This window comes from Lethenteron reissneri, unplaced genomic scaffold, assembly GCF_015708825.2.
Source record: "Lethenteron reissneri isolate LAM-NWPU_2019-01 unplaced genomic scaffold, ASM1570882v1 scaffold_1637, whole genome shotgun sequence".
NCBI lineage: Eukaryota > Metazoa > Chordata > Hyperoartia > Petromyzontiformes > Petromyzontidae > Lethenteron > Lethenteron reissneri.
In genome coordinates this window covers 23,698-47,224 of record NW_026891374.1, presented here as the reverse complement: position 1 = coordinate 47,224, position 23,527 = coordinate 23,698, and the positions used below count along the sequence as shown (strand labels likewise).

The window sequence follows — 23,527 nt, the reverse complement described above, 5'->3', positions numbered from 1 at the left end:
ACGTGCAGAGACTCACACACTCACGTGCAGAGACCCACACACTCACGTGCAGAGACTCACACACTCACGTGCAGAGACCCACACACTCACGTGCAGAGACCCACACACTCACGTGCAGAGACCCACACCCACGTGCAGAGACTCACACACTCACGTGCAGAGACCCACACACTCACGTGCAGAGACCCACACACTCACGTGCAGAGACTCACACACTCACGTGCAGAGACCCACACTCTCACGTGCAGAAACTCACACACCCACGTGCAGAGACCCACACTCTCACGTGCAGAGACCCACACACTCACGTGCAGAGACCCACACACTCACGTGCAGAGACCCACACACTCACGTGCAGAGACCCACACACTCACGTGCAGAGACTCACACTCTCACGTGCAGAGACCCACACACTCACGTGCAGAGACCCACACACTCACGTGCAGAGACTCACACTCTCACGTGCAGAGACTCACACACTCACGTGCAGAGACCCACAGACTCACGTGCAGAGACCCACACACTCACGTGCAGAGACCCACACACTCACGTGCAGAGACCCACACACTCACGTGCAGAGACCCACACACTCACGTGCAGAGACCCACACTCACGTGCAAAAAGACGACACCACAGATGCCCCACAAAGCCTCTGCACAATCTGCTGGGGCACATGAGGGAGTTGGGTGGTCAGCACCCACGCCCGGCCGCCTTTGTCTCCCCAGTGTCGATGTTCACTACACACTGCTGCACCAGCTACTCGTTTGAGGCCGAGTCGACCTAGGGGGGGTAGGACCGGGTCGCGCCCGCCCCAGCCCCGCCTGGCTGCGAGGTGGCCAGCAGGGGCCGGCAGAGCGACGGATTCCTGAGTCGGTCTGTGCGGAGTTTGGAGCTTCAATCCCTTCTCGCAGCCGCCTGGAAACGAATCGCTGGACAATGCAAAGACAAAGATCCCCCCACCACCGTGTAGCCTGCGACAGACTGCTGGGGCAAGTGCTGTCAGTAGCGAGTAGCAGTGCCTGTCGAAGGCTGCCGCCACTGTGACACACGAGGGGGTGGGTGGCCAGCAACGCGCCCGGCCGCCTTTGTCTCCCCAGTGACGATGTTTACTACACACTGCGCCGGGTACTAGTTTGAGGCTGAGTCGACCTAGGGGAGGGCCAGGACCGGTTCAGATAATCGTCACTGAGGTCGCCGGGTTCGTGGCTGAGCGCGCGAGCTACGAACGCCGCACTCCCACACAGACAAAGGTCCCCCGTGTAGCTTTCAACAGAACTGTTGGGGGGCAAGTGTTGGTCGCGAGGAGCAGCACCTATAGGAAGGCCGGTACGGCACCCACGCCCGGCCGCCTTTGTCTCCCCAACGTTGATTGTTTGTACACCGCAGCAGGGTTTAAGGCCGAGTTGAACGAGGGGAGGGCCAGACCCGGGTCCGATATTCGCCGTCACTTTTGTGGGTCGTGAACAGGAATCCTCACCATCACACAAAAGACAAAGATCCCCCATGTAGCCTTAACAGACTGTAGGGGCAAGTGCTGTTAGCGAGCACCTATGAAGGCCGGAACGGGACACGAGGGGGTGGGTGGACAGCACCACGCCCGACCGCCTTTGTCTCCCTAGTGGCGATGTTTACACATCGCACCAGGTACACACCATCACACACACACCATCACACACACCATCACATATATACCTTCACATACTCCATCACACCCTCATATACAAAACAAAAATCCCGTGGGTTGCCTTAGACTGTTGGGGCAAGTGCTGAGCGAGTAGCAGCACCTATGAAGGCCGGCACGGCACACGAGAGGGTGGCCAGCACCACGCCCGACCGCCTTTGTCTCCCTAGTGGCGATGTTTACACACCGCACCAGGTACTAATTTGAGGCTGAGTCGCCCCAGGGGAAGCCCAGCACCGGTTCAGATAATCGTAATTTGGTGTTGGCCGTGAGCAGGAATCGAACTCGGGTCGCCGGATTCGTAGTGCAGCGTAGCGCTAACCGCTACACACACACACACACACCATCACACACACACACACCATCACACACACACCATCACACACACACACACACCATCATACACACACACACCATCACACACACACACACCATCATACACACACCATCACACACACCATCACACACACCATCACACACACACACCATCATACACACACCATCACACACCATCTCACACACACACACTATCACACACCATCACACACACATACCATCACACACCATCACACACACATACCATCACACACATACACCATCACACACCATCACACACACATACCATCACACACACACAAACCATCATACACACACACCATCATACACACACCACATCACACACACACACCATCATACACACACCACATCACACACACACACCATCATACACACACACACCATCATACACACACCACATCACACACACATACCATCACACACACCATCATACACACACACATACCATCACACACACACACCATCATACACACACACCATCATACACACACCACATCACACACACACCATCATACACACACCACATCACACACACCACATCACACACACACCATCATACACACACCACATCACACACACACACACCATCACACACACACACACCATCATACACACACCACATTACACACACATACCATCACACACACACCATCACACACACACCATCACGCACACACACCATCATACACACACCACATCACACACACACACCATCATACACACACCACATCACACACACACACCATCATACACACACCATCACACACACACACCATCACGCACACACACCATCACACACACACACACTATCACACACACACCATCATACACACACCACATCACACACACATACCATCACACACACACACCCTCACATACACCATCACGCACACACACCATCACACACACCATCACATACATACCCTCACATACACCATCACACACACACACCATCACACACCATCTCACACACACACCATCACACACACACACTATCACACACACACCATCACACACACACCCTCCCTCGCCACAACACACTCCCCACACTGATAGCGTTCTTCCACACCCCCCCTTACACCCCCCCTCCTCCTCACTTCACACTCCCCCCTCCCTCCCTTCTCTCTCCGCAACACTCCCCTCCCCATTCCACACACACTCCCCCACACACACACACACCCCACACACACACTCCCCCCCACACACACACACTCCACCATCTCCCACACACACACACCCCACACACACACATTCCACACACACACACCCCACACACACACTCCCCCCCCCACACACACACCCCGCACACACACTCCCCCATCTCTCACACATACACCCCCCACACACACTCCCATCTCTCACACACACACCCCACACACACACACTCCCCCATCACACACACACTCCACACGCACACTCCCATCTCTCACACACACCCCACACATATTCCATCTCACACACCCCACACACACGCACTCCCATATCTCACACACACGCTCCCCGTGTAGCCTTCACACACTGTGGGGGCAAGTGCTGTTAGCGAGTAGCAGCGCCTATTAAGGCCAGAACAGCACACCAGGGGCTGGGTGGCCAACACCACGCCCGACCGCCTTTGTCTCCCCAGTGGCGATGTTTACTACACATTGCACCAGGTACTCATTTGAGGCTGAGTCGTCCCAGGGGAGGCCCAGGACCGGTTCAGATAATTGTCACTGCTGTGGGTCACCGGGTTAGTAGCGCAGCGTAGCGCTAACCACTGCGCCACCGCTCCACACACATCCCACACACAGACATCACACGCACACACCACACACAAACCCCACACACACATGCTCACCCCACACACAGACACCCACACTCACACACACCCCCCCACACACACCCCACACACAGACACCCCACACACACACACCCCACACACACTCACCCCACACACCCCACACACACACACTCACCCTACACACACACTCATCCCACACACAGACACCCCACACACACACCCCCCACACACACACCCCACACACAGACACACACCCCACACACACACACCACACACACACCCCACACACACACCCCACACACACACATACCCCACACACACACATACCCCCCACACACTCACCCCACACCCCCCACACACTTCCCCTCCCCATCGCACTCTCCTATCTCATACCCCCCACCGCCACCCCTAACAACAAAGACAAAGATCCCCCGTGTAGGCTTTAACAGAACTGTTGGGGCAAGTGCTGTGAGCGAGTAGCAGTGCCTGTGAAGGCCGGCACTGTGGGCACACGAGGGAGGTGGGTGGTGGCAAGCACCACGGCCTTTGTCTTCCCAGTGAAGATTTTTATACATCGCAGCAGGTACACATTTTGCGACCGAGTCAACCTAGGGGAGGCCCAGGACCGTTCGTAGCGCAGCGCGCCGAGACTACTGCCACCGCTACAAAGATCCCCCGTGTAGCCTTTGGCAGGCAGCTCGGGCAAGTGTTGTTCGCGAGCACCAATGAAGGCCACCCCTACACACACGCACGCGTCTCCTCCACAGCTCACACGCCCTTGCTGAGTCGACCTAGGGGAGGCCCAGACCCCCACTCAGACAATAATCATCGCCGCCAGTCCCACTGAGCCCTGGAATCCAACTCGGGTCGCCGGGTTCGTAGCGCATCGCGATCACCGCCACACACACACACACTCTCACACACACACACACTCCAACACACACACACTCTCCCACACACACACTCCAACACACACACACACTCTCACACACACACACTCTCTCCCACACACACACACTCCCACACACACACACTCCCACACACACACACTCCCACACACACTCCCACACACTATTCCACACACACACATACACACTCTCCCACACATACACACACACTTTCCCACACACACACACTCTCCCTTGCTCCTCCTCCACCCCCCACCACAATCCCACCCACCCCTCCCACCACGCACCACACACGCACACCCTCCCCCCCCCCACGTCTCGGCTGTGCTGCACGGCACACGCGGGGAGTTGTTCACGCCAGCGGTGTCAGTGCGCAACGCCTGCACACACACACACAGTCAGCGTGCGTCTGCACACACGCACAAAGGTGACACCCACGCACACAGTCGACGCACACGCACACAGGTGACACACACGCACACAGGTGACACACACGCACAGGCAGTCCGTCGCGCACACAGGCGACGCGCACGCTGCCTGCAGTCGAAGCGGCCGCATCGCGTCGTGGCTTAGTCTGGCGGCTCAGCCGGGAGGAGTGTTCAGGGCACGAGGAGGACGAGGAGGGGGACGAGGAGGACGAGGAGGAGGAGGCCGCCACTCTCCGAGCCGCATTCCTCGACAAGTCGAGAGGCACCGCGGCGGCGGCGGCGGTGAGTGCGAGCGAGCGGGGACTCTCAAGTTGGCGCGCCGGGACACGCGGAGGGGCGCCGAGTGAGAGAAGCGAGCGAGGAGGAGGAGGAGAAGGGAGAGGGGGCGAGCGAGCGAGAGGGAGCGAGTGAGGAGGAGAGGGAGCGAGTGAGGAGGAGGAGAGATGCGAGACACAGACGACCCGAGGGAGTTTCGGTGAAGACACAACTCGCCATCGTCGTCTTCATCTCGACTGCCGACAGAGGAGCGTGCCGCTGGTGGTGATGGTGGTGATGCTCACAATGATGGAGGAAATGAAGCGCTTTGTGATGATGATGGTGATGATGGTGGTGATGGTCGCGTCTGCTTCGGAGTCCGTGCGGCTTCTCTCTCTCGACCCTCCCTCCTCATCTCCCTGACTCACTGGGAGAGGCAGAGAGAGAAAGAGACACGCGGGGAGAGCGGTGGAGAGAGACGGCGTGGGCTCGGGATAACCACAACAACAACAACCACCAGCACCACCAGCAGCAGCACGTGGTGGCTACGAAGGCGTCAGTAGTTGAAGGATGTGACCGGGGAACTCGCGAGGAGCGAACGCGTGGGCGGGGGGAGTGGACGTCGACTTGAGCAGCAGCAGCAGCAGCCACGTGGATTCTACCTCCTCGGTGCACCTCCGGAGAGGACTTACCCTGCCCCTTGCCTCTTCTCACCTGCCTCTTACCCTTGCCTCTCTCACCTGTTACCTGCCCCTTACCTCTCTTACCTTGCCCCTTACCCTGTTACCTCTCTCACCTGCCTCTGATCCTGTCCCTTACCTCTCTCACCTGCCTCTCACCCTGTCCCTTACCTCTCACCTGCCCCTTAACCTGTCCCTTACCTCTTTACCTGTTACCTCTTCCCTCTCTCTTTACCTCTTTCCCTGCCTCTCACCTGTTACCTCTCACCCTGCCCACCCGTCCCACCGTCCACCCGCCGCTCACACCGCCTCGCCCGAGCGCGGCCCCCGACTCGCACGGACAAGTTGGATGCTAAAGATTCGTAACATTTCACCTCTTTTGTTTTTAAATCTCCACGACGACGACGATGGTGGTGGTGGTGGCGGCGACGATGCACGAGGCCGCGGACAACTCGAACCACGCGCGCGCGCACACGTGAGTGCGCGCCCCCCTGTGCGATTGACGTGCACGTGTGTGTGCACGTGTGTGCGTGTGTGTGTGCACGTGTGTGTGTGCACGTGTGTGCACGTATGTGTGTGCACGTGTGTGCGCGTGTGTGTCCACGTGCGTGTGTCCACGTGCGTGCGTGCACGTGCGTGCACGTGCGTGCACGTGCGTGCACGTGCGTGCACGTGTGTGCACGTGTGTGCACGTGTGTGTGTGCACGTGTGTGCGTGCACGCGCGTGTGTGCGCACGTGCGTGTGTGTGCACGTGTGTGTGTGTCCACGTGTGTGTGTGCGTGTGTGTGTGCACGCGTGTGTGTGTATCTGTCAGGTCGTGCCAGTGCGTGTCTGTGTGCCTATTGCGCCGTCTTTGTTGTGACTACCCGGGCGTGTACCGCCTGCCTCTGCGTGTGTCCGTGTACATCTCGCCAGAGTGTGCGTGTCTGTGTGTGTGTACCCGTGTGTGTGTGTGTCTGTACCCGTGTGTGTGTCTGTACCCGTGTGTGTGTCTGTACCCGTGTGTGTGTGTACCCGTGTGTGTGTGTACCTGTGTGTGTGTGTGTACCTGTGTGTGTGTGTGTGTACCCGTGTGTTTGTGTGTACCCGTGCGTGTGTGTGTACCCGTGTGTGTGTGTGTACCCGTGTGTGTGTGTGTGTGTACCCGTGCGTGTGTGTGTACCTGTGTGTGTGTACCTGTGTGTGTACCTGTGTGTGTGTACCCGTGTGTGTGTGTACCCGTGTGTGTGTGTACCCGTGTGTGTGTGTGTGTACCCGTGTGTGTGTGTGTACCCGTGTGTGTGTGTGTGTACCCGTGTGTTTGTGTGTGTACCCGTGTGTGTGTGTGCCCGTGTGTGTGTGTGCCCGTGTGTGTGTGTACCCGTGTGTGTGTGTGTACCCGTGTGTGTGTGTACCCGTGTGTGTGTGTGCCCGTGTGTGTGTGTGTACCCGTGTGTGTGTGTGACCGTGTGTGTGTACCCGTGTGTGTGTGTACCCGTGTGTGTGTGTGACCGTGTGTGTGTATGTACCCGTGTATGTGTGTGTACCCGTGTATGTGTGTGTGACCGTGTGTACCCGTGTGTGTGTACCCGTGTGTGTGTACCCGTGTGTGTGTGTGTACCGTGTGTGTGTGTGTGCCTGTGTGTGTGTGTGTATACCCGTGTGTGTGTGTACCCGTGTGTGTACCCGTGTGTGTGTGTGTACCCGTGTGTGTACTCGTGTGTGTGTGTGTGTGTGACCGTGTGTGTGTACACGTGTGTGTGTGTGTGTGACCGTTGTGTGTGTGTGACCGTTGTGTGTGTGTATCCGTGTGTGTGTGTGTGTAGCCGTGTGTGTGTGTACCTGTGTGTGTGTACCTGTGTGTGTACCCGTGTGTGTGTGTACCTGTGTGTGTGTTCTCGTGTGTGTGTAGCGGTTAGCGCGCTGCGCTATGAACCTGGCGACACGGGTTCGATTCCCGCTCACGGCCAACACCAGTGACGATTATCTGAACCGGTCCTGGGTCTCCCCTAGGTCGACTCAGCCTCAAATGAGTACCCGGTGCGGTGTGTAAACATCGCCACTGGGGAGACAAAGGCGGTCGGGCGTGGTGCTGGCCACCCACCCCCTCGTGTGCCGTGCCGGCCTTCATAGGTGCTCGCTAACAGCACTTGCCCCTACAGATTGTTAAGGCTATACGGGGGATCTTTGTCTTTGTGTGTGTGTGTGTGCCTGTGTGTGTGTGTACCCGTGTGTGTGTGTATACCCGTGTGTGTGTACCTGTGTGTGTGTGTGTACCTGTGTGTGTGTACCTGTGTGTGTGTGTGCCTGTGTGTGTGTGTGTGTACCCGTGTGTGTGTACCTGTGTGTGTGTGTACCTGTGTGTGTGTGTGTACCTGTGTGTGTGTGTGTGTACCTGTGTGTGTGTGTGTACCTGTGTGTGTGTACCTGTGTGTGTGTACCTGTGTGTGTGTACCTGTGTGTGTGTACCTGTGTGTGTACCTGTGTGTGTGTACTCGTAGTGTGGGCCACCCAGCCCCCCTCGTGTGCCACAGCGCCGGCAGCACTTGGCCCACCACGAAAAGCGTGGCCAAGGCTGGGGGAGCTTTGTCTTTGGTCAAAGTCGCTTCGTGCCTCGACCGGTAGCGGCACTTGTGGGTGACTCAACTCGTGGGTGACTCAACTTGTGGGTGACTCGACTCGTGGGTGACTCGACTCGTGGGTGACTCGACTCGTGGGTGACTCGACTCGTGGGTGACTCAACTCGTGGGTGACTCTACTCGTGGGTGACTCTACTCGTGGGTGACTCGACTCGTGGGTGACTCAACTCGTGACTCAACTCGTGGGTGACTCAACTCGTGGGTGACTCAACTCGTGGGTGACTCAACTCGTGGGTGACTCAACTCGTGGGTGACTCAACTCGTGGGTGACTCAACTCGTGGGTGACTCGACTCGTGGGTGACTCGACTCGTGGGTGACTCGACTCGTGGGTGACTCGACTCGTGGGTGACTCGACTCGTGGGTGACTCTACTCGTGGGTGACTCGACTCGTGGGTGACTCAACTCGTGACTCAACTCGTGGGTGACTCAACTCGTGGGTGACTCAACTCGTGACTCAACTCGTGACTCAACTCGTGACTCAACTCGTGGGTGACTCAACTCGTGGGTGACTCGACTCGTGGGTGACTCGACTCGTGGGTGACTCAACTCGTGGGTGACTCGACTCGTGGGTAACTCTACTCGTGGGTGACTCGACTCGTGACTCAACTCGTGGGTGACTCGACTCATGGGTGACTCAACTCGTGGGTGACTCGACTCGTGGGTGACTCGACTCGTGACTCAACTCGTGGGTGACTCAACTCGTGGGTGACTCGACTCGTGGGTGACTCGACTCGTGTAAACATCACCACTGGGGAGACAAAGGCGGTCGGGCGTGGTGCTGTCCACCCACCCCTCGTGTACCGTTCCGGCCTTCATAGGTGCTCGCTAACAGCACTTGCCCCTACAGTCTGTTCAGGCTACACGGGGGATCTTTGTTTGTGTCTGTGTGCGTGTGTCTTGTCTTTGTGTGTGAGAGTGTGTGCTGCCCCCCCCCCCCCCGGAACGTGAATTCCACACCACGTGCTCGCCTTGAGAATGTCACCACACACAACAACAACAACAGCAAAGAAGCGACAACTTTGTTTTAGTTTCGTCTCAAACGACACCGAGCGGCGCGGGACGACGTCTCGCCGCGTTGTGTCGTGGGAGACGAACAACCAGCCCTGGCGCAGGGGGGGGGGGGTCACTTCGCTGCTGCTGCTGTGGCCGGAGATTCTGAACCGCGGAGATTTCTACTCCCACCCACCCACCCCTGTTCCCACCCCCCCACCCCTGTTCCCACCCACCCTGCTCCCACCTCCGCTCCCACCACCCCCACCCACGCACCCCTGCTCCCACCCCCCCCCCCCACCCCCCTGCTCCCCCCCGAACCCCACGCGCGGTGTGGGGGTTTTCTCCGGGCAGCAGCAGCCGCTTCACGTCCTGAGAGAGGGGGGGGGGGGCAACGGTTAACCCCAAATAGTCACCCGCTCTGTGCGACAGAGAGACACACAGAGAGACACAGATACACGCACAGAGACATACACAGAGACGGAGAGAGAGACAGAGAGAGACACAGAGAGACACACACAGAGAGACATACACAGAGACAGAGAGAGAGACAGAGAGAGAGACATACACACAGACACACACACAGACGGAGAGAGAGCGAGCGAGAGGTAAGAGAGAGAGAGGCTGGGGGGGCTGTAGAGACTTTCACTCTGTCGAGTTGATTCCGTGGCAGGCCATGTGCACCAGCAGCAGCGTGAGCCACTGAAGACGCACGCACGTTGTGTGTGTATCTGTGTGTGTGTGTATGTGTGTATGTGTGTGTATGTCTGTGTGTGTGTGTATGTGTGTGTGTCTGTGTGTGTGTATGTGTGTGTATGTGTGTGAGCTGATCTGGCCCATGCCTTCCAATCACTCCAGACCAGGTGTCAGCATCATGACCAACTCGGGCATTGAAGTCACCCAACAAGATGACTCTGTCCCGAGTGGCCACTTTAGCCAGCACCTGTGACAGGAGGTCATAGAAAGCGTCTGACTCATCGGCTTTGCTTGCATCCCTCCACGGATGTTCGTCTTCGGTGGGGGCATAAGTAACCACGACCACCACTCCTCGCCTCTGGTTGATGGGAAGGCGAGCCCAAAGTATCCTGGGGCTTACAGCTTCCCACACCTCACCGCCACGCTCCCACGCCCCCTTCATTCTTTTGTTCAGAAGAAGAGCCACACCCTGTTGTTTGGCAGTCTCCTGCCCCGAGTAGAGGACTGTCCACCCCTCATGGTGGCAGGAGCCAGAACCGGTCCACCGGACCTCCTGAATGCCACAGAGATCCAGGCGGTACCGGTCCAGCTCCCGACAGAGGAGTGGCAGCCTCTCCTCCGCAGTGAGCGTTCGAACATTCCACGTGGCCATCCGCAATGGTTTTTTGTTGTTTCTGGAGGAGCCCCGAGGGTGAAAATTCAATCTCCTGGCTCCGCCAAATGGGGTTTGGCCAGGAGACGTCATAAAAGCCTGACCCCCCGGGGCCTCCGGCACAAGCTTATTTGTTACAGGTTTATGTTTAATTCGTGGTTTAGTGGTAATGAATTGAAGGTGGAGGGGTTACCAGCCCCTCACACCCGTCCAGAGCCCCCGTTTAGCCACTGTGGTGGTCACAGACGCCATGAGGGGAGAGGCCAATGGGCATTGGCCCTCCCCCCACAGCAATGTCCACGACAGTGTTGCCCGTCCGGCACCGCGAGGAGGTAGGAGGTTGTTTTGCCGGACCTTGGGGTGCGACAGGGATGTCCTCTGGCTCCCACATTATTTAACATCTATTTTGACCGCGTAGTTCGTGAAGCCTTCAATAGCTGTACCGGGGGAATTTCCGTTTGGTACAGATATAATGGGAGGCTGATCGACGCCCGGGTGCGATCAAGGGATGGCTCCCTATTGGTCAACCACGTTATGTATGCCGATGATTTGGTAATAGCTGCTCATTCAGAAGAGGAGTTGGAGGCGCTGTTGCTGAGACTGGAGCGTGCCACTAAGAGGTGGGGCCTTACCATCAGCCCCACCAAAACCAAGCACCTGCCTGGGTATTTTGTACCATCGGACACTCCACCCCCACAACTCCCAATTGGTGATGGGGCAGTTGTGGAGAGAGTGGAGAGTTTCCCATACCTGGGCAGTATGCTTATGACCGGCTCCAGTCTATCAGCAGAGGTCTCACTCCGAATCAGTCGAGCGGCAATATCTTTTCATCGGTTGCGTAACGCTGTGTGGAAGCTACCTGGTCTGTCGCTCCGCACGAAGCTTCAGGTCTTCTCGGCCACGGTCATTCCCTCCCTTCTCTACGCTTGCGAGACGTGGACCCCCCTGGTGGAGCATCTTCGCCGGTTGGAAACATTTAGGCTGGCCTGCCTACGATCCATCCTGGGTTTAACCAGGCTGGATTGTGTGAGGAGCTCACAAATCCTTGAAAGATCTGGGCAAAGTCCCATCAGTGAGCTCCTCCGGCAGGCAAGGCTGCGTTGGCTGGGTCATGTAGCCCGCATGCCCAGCCACCGCATGCCTAAACAGCTTTTGTTCGGCCGGATCGAGGGGGCTAGACGGGCGCGGCACGGGCTGGAGAAGAGATGGAGTGATGTGGTACAGGAGGACGTGGAGCTGAGTGGACTTGCCGATGACTGGTACCAGCGGTGTCAAGATCGGCCTCAGTGGAGGAGGCTCGTGAAGGACGCTACTGGGCAGTTGGAGGCAGTCGCCCTCCAACAACAACGGAGGGCGGAGGAGCGACGCTCACAACAACGAGCGGAGCGCCGGGTGGCTAAAGCACAGCAAGTTGGCACAGTAGGGGGCACAGGTGGTGCATCAGCCAGTCATCTCGGTCATCTCGGTCAGTCGACCAGTGGCACCTGGGTCTGCCCCGTGACCTCCTGCCAGCGGGCTTTCGACACTTCACGTGGCCTCAAGGTGCACTTGGCCTGGCACAAGCATCGTGGTGACGTCACCGCCACTTAGTGGCGAATGGCGGTTGTTGTTGTTGTTGTTGTGTGTATCTGTGTGTATGTGTCTGTGTGTGTGTATGTGTGTGTATGTGTGTGTGTATGTCTGTGTGTGTGTGTATGTGTGTGTGTGTATGTGTGTGTGTCTGTGTGTGTGTGTGTGTATGTGTGTGTGTATGTGTATGTATCTGTGTGTGTGTGTATGTGTGTGCGTGTGTGTATCTGTGTGTGTGTATGTGTGTATGTGTGTGTGTATGTGTGTATGTGTGTGTGTATTGTGTGTGTGTATGTGTGTGTATCTGTGTGTGTGTATGTGTGTGTGTATGTGTGTATGTATGTGTGTATGTGCGTGTGTGTATGTGTGTGTGTATCTGTGTGTGTGTATGTGTGTGTGTATGTGTATGTGTGTGTGTATGTGTGTGTATGTGCGTGTGTATTGTGTGTGTGTATGTGTGTGTATGTGTGTGTGTATGTGTGTGTATGTGTGTGTGTATGTGCGTGTGTGTATGTGCGTGTGTGTATCTGTGTGTGTGTATGTGTGTATGTATGTGTGTATGTGCGTGTGTGTGTATGTGTGTGTGTGTATGTGTGTGTGTGTATGTGTGTGTATGTGTATTGTGTGTATGTGTGTGTGTGTATTGTGTGTATGTGTGTGTGTGTATGTGCGTATGTGTGTGCGTATGTGTGTATGTGTGTGTGTGTATGTGTGTGTGTGTATGTGTGTGTGTATGTGTGTGTGTGTGTGTGCGTGTGTGTGTGCGTGTGTGTGTGCGTGTGTGTGTGCGTGTGTGTGCGTGTGTGTGCATGTGTGTGTATGCGTGTGTGTGTATGTGTGTATGTGTGTGTGAGTCTGAGACCAGAAAAGGCACTGGGCAGAGATGATCTCCCAAGCAAAATGCTGAGGGAGGGTGGCGTTTGTGCACAGACTGCCCTATATGACATCATAACAACAGTCTGGACCACTGGACGGGTTCCGCAGGATTGGAAGGATGCCCTGGTGGTCCCCCTCTTTAAGAAGGGGGACCGCACAGACTGTAACAACTACAGGGACATCTCACTCCTCAGTGTGCCGGGAAAGGTCCTGGCAAGGATTATTCAACATCGCCTTGCTAGGCACGCTGAGGAGAGGCTTGCGGAGCCCCAATGCGGTTTCAGGAAAGGGCGGTCCTGCACAGATGCCATATTTTCTGTCCGTCTGCTACAGCAGAGGTATAGGGAATTCCTACAAGACCTACATCTCTGCTTTATTGACCTGGTCAAAGCCTATGATACCATCAGTAGGCCTGGGCTCTGGGTTCTTCGTGCTTTCGGAGTCCCTGACCCTCTGCTCACGATCATTAAGGACCTTCATGATGGTGAGCGGGCCCGGGTAAAACTACGTGGCCGGGAGTCAGAGCCTTTCCCTGTACACCTTGGGGTGCGACAGGGATGTCCTCTGGCTACCACTTTATTTAACATCTATTTTGACTGCATAGTTCGTGAAGCCTTTGATAGCTGTACCGGGGGAATTTCCATTTGGTACAGATATAATGGGAGGCTGATCGACGCCCGGGTGCGATCAAGGGATGGCTCCCTATTGGTCAACCACGTTATGTATGCCGATGATTTGGTAATAGCTGCTCATTCAGAAGAGGAGTTGGAGACGCTGCTGCTGAGACTGGAGCGTGCCACTAAGAGGTGGGGCCTTACCATCAGCCCCACCAAAACTAAGCACCTGCTTGGGTATTTTGTACCATCGGCCACTCCACCCCCACAACTCCCAATCGGTGATGGGGAAGTAGTGGAGAGAGTGGAGAGTTTCCCATACCTGGGCAGTGTGCTTATGACCGGCTCCAGTTTAACAGCAGAGGTCTCACTCCGAATCAGTCGAGCGGCAATATCTTTTCATCGGTTGCGTAACGCTGTGTGGAAGCTACCTGGTCTGTCGCTCCGCACGAAGCTTCAGGTCTTCTCGGCCACGGTCATTCCCTCCCTTCTCTACGCTTGCGAGACGTGGACCCCCCTGGTGGAGCATCTTCGCCGGTTGGAAACATTTAGGCTGGCCTGCCTACGATCCATCCTGGGTTTAACCAGGCTGGATTGTGTGAGGAGCTCACAAATCCTTGAAAGATCTGGGAAAAGTCCCATCAGTGAGCTCCTCCGGCAGGCAAGGCTGCGTTGGCTGGGTCATGTAGCCCGCATGCCCAGCCACCGCATGCCTAAACAGCTTTTGTTCGGCCGGATCGAGGGGGCTAGACGGGCGCGGCACGGGCTAGAGAAGAGATGGAGTGATGTGGTACAGGAGGACGTGGAGCTGAGTGGACTTGCCGATGACTGGTACCAGCGGTGTCAAGATCGGCCTCAGTGGAGGAGGCTCGTGAAGGACGCTACTGGGCAGTTGGAGGCAGTCGCCCTCCAACAACAACGGAGGGCGGAGGAGCGACGCTCACAACAACGAGCGGAGCGCCGGGTTGCTAAAGCACAGCAAGTTGGTACAGTAGGGGGCACAGGTGGTGCATCAGCCAGTCATCTCGGTCATCTCGGTCAGTCGACCCGTGGCACCTGGGTCTGCTCCGTGACCTCCTGCCAGCGGGCGTTCGACACTTCACGTGGCCTCAAGGTGCACATGGCCTGGCACAAGCGTCGTGGTGACGTCACCACCACTTAGTGGCGAATGGCGGTTGTTGTTGTTGTATGTATGTGTGTGTGTATGTATGTATGTGTGTATGTGTGTATGTATGTGTGTATGTGTGTATGTGTGTATGTATATGTGTGTGTGTATGTATGTATGTGTGTATGTGTGTATGTGTGTGTGAGTATGTGTGTGTGTGTATGTGTGTGTGAGTATGTATGTGTGTGTATGTATGTGTGTGTGTACGTGTCTATGTATGTGTGTGTGTATGTGTGTCTATGTATGTGTGTGTGTACGTGTGTGTGTGCGCGCCCGTAGCCTCAGCATGGTGGCCAGGGCCTGCGGCAGCAGCAGCAGTAGCAGCAGCAGCATCAACAACAGCAGCAGCAGTAGCAGCAGCGCCATCCTCCTCGTCGTCCGGGCCCTGCGGGGCCTGCGTCCGCTTTGAGAGTCGCCTGCGAGTGGCAGCGCCGGCGCCCAGGGGGAGTTTACAAAATGAGCGTCGCCGATTCGTGGACGTTGGGCCCCAGCCCTCACGAGGCTTGGGTTCACCATGGCCAGCCACATGGCACCGAGTACATCGGCATCCAACAACAACAGCAGCAGCAGCATCAACAACAACAACAACAGCAGCAGCAACAACAACAGCAGCAGCAGCACGTGTGGGCGATGGGCGAGGGGCGGCTGCCGGCAGATTCGTACCCGAGCCCCCTGGCCGCCCCCAACCCCGGTGGCTACGAGTTCGCCTCCATGCCCGCCACTTCCTGCGTCAACGCTGAATATTTTGGGATCCAGCCGCAACCGCAGCAGCCGCAGCAGCAGCAGGGGCCGCTGTTTTCGGGGTACATGTCGGCTATCGGTGACCATTATGAACCCATAATGAACGCTTTTGAAGGGGGTCTTACTGAGCAACAGCAGCAGCAACAGCAGCAGCAACAGCAGCAGCAGCAGGGCCTGCTGTTCTCCAGGGGCGGGGCGCAGCCGGGCGGCTATGGCGCGGCGTTCCCCCACGAATCCTCCGTCTACGACGAGTTTGGCTCCATCTCCGTCGCGCCGGCCTTCCCGGGGCCCGGTTCGACCCCGGGCCCGGCCGCGAACCAGGCTCAGGGCCCTGGTCCCGGTGCCACCGTGGGTCCTGCAGAGCTGCAGCTGCAGCAGCAGCAGCAGCAACAACAGCAGCAGCAGCAACAGCAGCAGCAGCAACAGCAGCAGCAACAGCAGCAGCAGCAGCAACCGCCACCTCCCGCCTTTGACATGAACGATGGCCAAGGGCATTTCCCCGCGGCCCCGGCTGCCCCCGCGCCTCCCACCCAGGGCAGGGGCAGGCCCCGGAAGGGCAAGGCAGCGGCTGCTGCTGCTGCGGCTGCTGCTGCCGCCGCCGCCGCCGCTGCGGCCAACGCTCCGGTGAGCTCCACGTCGTCGGTGGCAGGAGGAGGAGGAGGCGGTGGCGCCGGCGGTGGCGGTAGGGAGATGATTCCCGCGGCCGCTTGGACTGATGTGACCGCCTACGAACATCATCATCAGCAGCAGCAGCAGCAGTTGAATGCACTTCACCAAAACACGCAGCAGCAGCAGCAGCAGCAGCAGGATTCGTCCTCGTATCTCTTCGGAGCTCCCAGCCGGGCGCCGCTGCTGCACCAGCAGCTGGTGCAGTACGAGCGGGGGGGGCCGCCTGCTCCTCACAGCGCGCTGAGGATGCGGGGCGGCGTGGGGGGCCTGTACCACCCGCCCAGGGGAGGGGTGGACGCGTTACACACGCACCTCGCCGAATACCCGCAGCAGCAGCAGCAGAGTCAACAGCAGCAGCAGCAGCAACACATGCACTTGCAGCAGCAGCAGCAGCAGCATTTTGGACATGCGGCCAAAAGGGCACGCTCGGAGTTCTACCCGCACGGCGTTGTCGGGGAGCAGGGCCCGTGGCTCGCCTCGGGGGTGGCGCCGCCACCTCACCACCCGGCTCACCACCCGGCTCACCACCACCCTCCCCACCACCCTCACCCTCACCACCACCAACACCATCAGCAGCAGCAGCAGCCTTCGGCGTACGGCGAGGCTGTGCCGCCCCTTTCTCACTCCGCGTTCCCGGCGCGGTTAAGTCCGTCGGCCCACCATCACCCTCACCATCAGCAGCAGCATCCTCAACATCCACACTCTCAGCACCAGCAGCAGCAGCAGGTGGCTGCGGCTGCTGCTGCTGGGCTGGGTTTCGGTTTCCGCAAGCAGAAGCTGGCGAGCGGCACGGCCGGCGCTCACTGCGGCGCCGTCTACCCGACGCTCACCCCTCCTCCGCCTGCTGCACCTCCTGCACCTCCTCAGCCACCGGCGGCGGCGTCGTCGCTTCCGGAGCAGCAGGCGCAGCACAACAACAACATCAACAACAACAACGTCAACAACAACAACGGGCTGACCCAGCACGGCTTCCAGGGCCGGCCGTGGCCCCTGCCCAGTGACATGCTGCCCCGCAAGGGGAAGCTGCTCTTGGCCGAATCGGCCAAAGCCGGAGTGCACGGAGGCGCCGGCGTGGGTAACAACGGCGGTGGTGGCAGCAACGGCGGAGGCGCTATCGGTGGGGTTGTGTGCGACTCCATTCAGCAGCAGCAGCTGTATGCTCAGCAGCAGCAGCAGCATCAGCTGCTTGGGGGGTCTGTCTTACCGGCAGGCCTGTCCAACCTCCACTTTGGGCAGCAGCAGCAGCAGCAGCTGGAGCAGCAAATGCAGAGCAGCCGCTGCGGTCAGCTGAGTCTGGAGAGCCTCCGCATGCAACAGCATCAGCAGCAGCAGCAGTTCATGCCACAGATGGGGCCGCTGTCGGCGATGATGCACAGTGAGATGTGCATCCCCAGCAAGATGAGTCCCAGCCTGTACGCGGCACACCACCACCACCACCAACAACAACATCAACAACATCAACAACAACATCAGCAACATCACCATCACCACCACCAGCAGCAGCAACAGCACCAGCAGCAGCTTGAGTTTGCAATGCTGCGCGGCTCGCCGCACTTAAGGAATATGCAGCAGCAGCAGCAGGGCGGCGCGTGCTACCCGGGCGCGCAGGCCGGTGTGGCGATGGCGCCGCACGGCTGCAGGGCCGTGCCGCACGCCGCGCCCCCCGGCGGCAAGTTTGGCGGCACGCTCGCCCTGGGGGCGCTGGCGCTCGGGGACGCCGGCGGCAAGGACGCCGCGGCGATCGCCGGCGGCGGCAACGGAGGCGGCGGAACGGCGGCAGCGGGCGGAGGAGCGGGTGGAGGTGGTGGAGCGGCAGGAGGTGCAATGTCGTCGTCTTTCGGGCAGAGCTGCCTGGCCGCTCTGTCCACGGCGTGCCAGAACATGATCGCCAGCCTCGGGGCGCCCAGCCTCAACGTCACCTACGGCAAGCGGCAGCAGCAGCAGCAGCAGCAGCAGGCCGGCGGCGGCGGCGGCGGTGGAGGGACGCCGTCGGGCGATGGGAAAGGCAGAGGAGAGCAGGAGGCCCTCGGCGGAGACTTTGGGCCGCTGTCGTGCGCCGTGGAGACCGAGTCTCCGGCTCACGGTGGCACCGCCACGACCCCGACGGCGGCTCACCAGCAGGAGGAAGCCGGCAACGCTCACACGCCGCCCACTCACCACGGCGACGCCGGCGGGGGAGTTCTCTCCTCGCCCGGTGAGCGAGCTCCAGCGGCACTTGCTGCTGCTGCTGCTGGTGGCGGTGGTGGCGGTGGTGGCGGTGGTGGCGGTGGTGGCGGTGGTGGCGGTGGAGGAGGTGGAGGAGGAGGTGGTGCCAGCGGTGGGATTGGGACGTCGTCCGGACGAGGAGGATCCGAGATCGTGACCACGGGGAGAGGGAGAGGCAGGGGTCGTGGCCGAAGGAAAAACAACAACAACATCATCAGTCACGGCGGCGGCGGCGCTGCTGGTACCGTAGCCACAACTTCAACGGCAGCAGCAGCAGCAGCCACATCGACACCGGCGTCACAGAATTGCAGTCCGGGTCTCAGAAACACGGCGACTCCTCGTGGCGGGGGCGGTGGTGGCGGCGATTCGTCCGCTTCAACGTCCTCCCAGATCACGCAGTCTGCATCGTCGTCGTCGTTGTCGTCAGCGCCGCCGCCGCCGCCGTCGGCCGCGTCGGCGGCGGCGCCCGGCCCGGAGGCCTGCACCTCGTCCCCCGGCGGTTGGGCCTCGGGCCACCCGGACCTGCCGGCGTTGGGGGACAAGCAGAGCGACCTGCTGCTGGCGTCCCTCGACAGCGGCATCCAGAGCCTGTCGCCGCCCAGCGACGCCTCGCCCCTCCTCGAGTTCTGCCCGGACCCCGGCGCCATCGACGGCGTCATCTCCTCCGTGGCGCTGGCGGCGGGGGGGCAGCCACCGCCGGGCGGAGGCCCTCCCGGCGGCGCTCCTCCTCCTCCTGCTGCCGCTGCTCCCGCCGCCGCCGCCGGAGCGTCGTCTTTGTCGGCATCGTCATCTTCTTCTTCTGCCCTTCCTCCTCCACCTCCTCCTCTCCCGCCGCAATCGTCGTCGTCATCCGCCGGCGGTGTGGGCGGCGCTCCTCCTCACTCGGCCGAGATGGGGATGAGCTCGCCAGGTGAGCAGCAATCGTCGGGGCAAATTCGAGTTCAGTCGAATGACGTTCTTCTACAGCAGCAGCAGCATCACCAGCATCATCATCAGCAGCAGCTTCTCCAACATCAGCATCAACTGCAGCAGCAGCAGCATCATCATCAACTCCATCATCATCATCACACGCAGCAGCAGCAGCAGCAGGGACATCACCTAACGCTACAGCAGCAGCAGCAGCACACGAGGAGAGTGTACGGGTCGTCCGTGCTGGAGACCTCAGCCCCGTCAGACCACCACCTGCAGCCTCCTCAAGACGTCGCGATGTCCTCGTCGTCCAACTCCTCCTCCTCCTCCTGTCCCTCGTCCTCGTCGTCCACGCCCGGAGTCGGCGGTGGCGGTGGCGGTGGCGGTGGCGGCTCGCCGTGGTTCGTCCACGCGGCTGACAAGGGCTCGCTGGCCACCTCGGGCGGCCTGGGTTGGCACCCGGTGCCCGGCATGCACTGCGGAGGATTCGGGAGTCAAGGAAGTTCGGCCGACGGTGAGTCACGGCTGCAATGCACGCGTGTGCGCACCCACACGCGTTCTACCACACACACACGTGTATCTATAACACGCGTGCTACCACACACACACGTGTATCTATAACACGCGTGTACCCACACACACACGTGTATCTATAACACGCGTGTACCCACACACACACGTGTATTTATAACACGTGTATACCCACACACGTGTATCTATAACACGTGTGTACCCACACACACGCATCTACACGCGTGTATCTCTAACACGTGTGTACCCACACGCGGACACCCATCACAAATGACAGCTCAACGAAGTGGCTTATCATCATCGTCGTCGTCACGTGGACATTTATAGCACGTAGGCTTGCCCCGACACGTGCCGACACCACAAACACACATGGGTACACCTACACACACGTGTGCACACACACACGTACACACACACGCGTACACACACCTACACACACACGTGTGCATACACCTACACACACACACGCGCGTGCGGGTTTTGACTTTACCGAGTGACACCAGCGACGCATGGAGGCCTCACTGCGCTTCGAGCCTCCTCGCCAGGAGGCTGCTGGGACATTGGGACGTTTGGCCATGAGGCTCTGAGTCTATGAGGCTCTGAGTCTATGAGGCTCTGAGTCTATGAGGCTCTGGGTCTATGAGTCTATGGGTCTCTGAGTCTATGGGTCTCTGAGTCTATGAGGCTCTGAGTCTATGGGTCTCTGAGTCTATGAGGCTCTGAGTCTATGAGGCTCTGAGTCTATGAGGCTCTGAGTCTATGGGTCTCTGAGTCTATGGGTCTCTGAGTCTATGGGCCTCTGAGTCTATGGGTCTCTGAGTCTATGAGGCTCTGAGTCTATGGGTCTCTGAGTCTATGGGTTTCTGAGTCTATGAGGCTCTGAGTCTATGGGTCTCTGAGTCTATGGGTCTCTGAGTCTATGGGCCTCTGAGTCTATGAGGCTCTGAGTCTATGAGGCTCTGAGTCTATGAGGCTCTGAGTCTATGGGTCTCTGAGTCTATGAGGCTCTGAGTCTATGGGTCTCTGAGTCTATGGGTCTCTGAGTCTATGGGTCTCTGAGTCTATGGGTCTCTGAGTCTATGGCCCTCTGAGTCTATGAGGCTCTGAGTCTATCAGGCTCTGAGTCTATGGGTCTCTGAGTCTATGGGTCTCTGAGTCTGAGGCCTCTGAGTCTATGGGTCTCTGAGTCTATGGGTCTCTGAGTCTATGGGCCTCTGTTAGTCTATGGGTCTCTGAGTCTATGAGGCCTCTGTGTTAGTCTATGGGTCTCTGAGTCTATGAGGCCTCTGTGTTAGTCTATGGGTCTCTGAGTCTATGGGTCTCTGAGTCTATGAGGCTCTGAGTCTATGGGCCTCTGAGTCTATGGGTCTCTGAGTCTATGGGCCTCTGAGTCTATGAGTCTCTGAGTCTATGGGTCTCTGAGTCTATGGGCCTCTGAGTCTATGAGGCTCTGAGTCTATGGGCCTCTGAGTTTATGAGGCTCTGAGTCTATGGGTCTCTGAGTCTATGAGGTTCTGAGTCTATGGGTCTCTGAGTCTATGAGGCTCTGAGTCTATGAGGCTCTGAGTCTATGGGCCTCTGAATCTATGAGGTTCTGAGTCTGTGGACCTCTGAGTCTATGGGCCTCTGAGTCTATGTTGGCTCTGAGTCTATGGGCCTCTGAGTCTATGAGGCTCTGAGTCTATGGGCCTCAGAGTCGATGAGGCTCTAAGTCTATGGGCCTCTGAGTCTATGAGGCTCTGAGTCTATGAGGCTCTGAGTCTATGAGGCTCTGAGTATATGGGTCTCGAAGTCTATGGGTCTCTGAGTATATGGGTCTCGAAGTCTATGGGTCTCTGTGTGAGTCTGTGGGTCTCTGTGAGTATATGGGACTCTGAGACCATGGGTCTCTATCTGAGTCTACAGGTCTCCATGCGAGTCTACGTGTGTCTTTGCGAGTCTACGGGTCTCTGTGTAAGTATATGGGCCTCTGTGTGAGTCTGTGGGTCTCTATCCGAGTCTACGGGTCTCCATGGGGGAGGGGCGCACGCACTGCGACACTCCCTTGACCCGGACAGCGCCGTGGTCCATCAAGTTCACTGCCGAGATCACGGCGCTGATGACCCACGTGACGTTCACTATCACCAAACACTCACCACCATGAACCCTCACCTTGATCCATTATCACCAAACACTCACCACCATGAACCCTCACCCTGATCCATTATCACCAAACACTCACCACCATGAACCCTCACCTTGATCCATTATCACCAAACACTCACCACCATGAACCCTCACCCTGATCCATTATCACCAAACACTCACCACCATGAACCCTCACCCTGATCCATTATCACCAAACACTCACCACCATGAACCCTCACCTTGATCCATTATCACTAAACACTCACCACCATGAACCCTCACTCTGATCCATTATCACCAAACACTCACCACCATGAACCCTCACCCACATCCATTATCACCAAACACTCACCACCATGAACCCTCACTCTGATCCATTATCACCAAACACTCACCACCATGAACCCTCACCCTGATCCATTATCACCAAACACTCACCACCATGAACCCTCACTCTGATCCATTATCACCAAACACTCACCACCATGAACCCTCACCCACATCCATTATCACCAAACACTCACCACCATGAACCCTCATCCTGATCCATTATTACCAAACACTCACCACCATGAACCCTCACCCACATCCATTATCACCAAACACTCACCACCATGAACCCTCACCTTGATCCATTATCACCAAACACTCACCACCATGAACCCTCACTCTGATCCATTATCACCAAACACTCACCACCATGAACCCTCACTCTGATCCATTATCACCAAACACTCACCACCATGAACCCTCACTCTGATCCATTATCACCAAACACTCACCACCATGAACCCTCACTCTGATCCATTATCACCAAACACTCACCACCATGAACCCTCACCCTGATCCATTATCACCAAACACTCACCACCATGAACCCTCACTCTGATCCATTATCACCAAACACTCACCACCATGACCCTCACTCTGATCCATTATCACCAAACACTCACCACCATGAACCCTCACCCACATCCATTATCACCAAACACTCACCACCATGAACCCTCACCTTGATCCATTATCACCAAACACTCACCACCATGAACCCTCATCCTGATCCATTATCACCAA

General features: G+C 57.9%; 1 protein-coding gene across 1 annotated transcript; it reads left to right on the top strand.

The window, feature by feature from the left end:
- Positions 1-15,727: 15,727 nt before the first annotated feature.
- Positions 15,728-20,816, top strand: LOC133362878 (trithorax group protein osa-like). Its single transcript, XM_061581819.1, has one exon. It carries the CDS (start codon positions 15,728-15,730, stop codon positions 20,414-20,416), a length of 4,689 nt encoding a protein of 1,562 aa, XP_061437803.1. The 3' UTR covers positions 20,417-20,816.
- The last annotated feature ends 2,711 nt before the right edge of the window (positions 20,817-23,527 follow it).

Excerpts from the sequence above, each read along its gene's own strand:
- LOC133362878 (XM_061581819.1), top strand. The coding sequence starts at position 15,728 with ATGAGCGTCGCCGATTCGTGGACGTTGGGCCCCAGCCCTCACGAGGCT.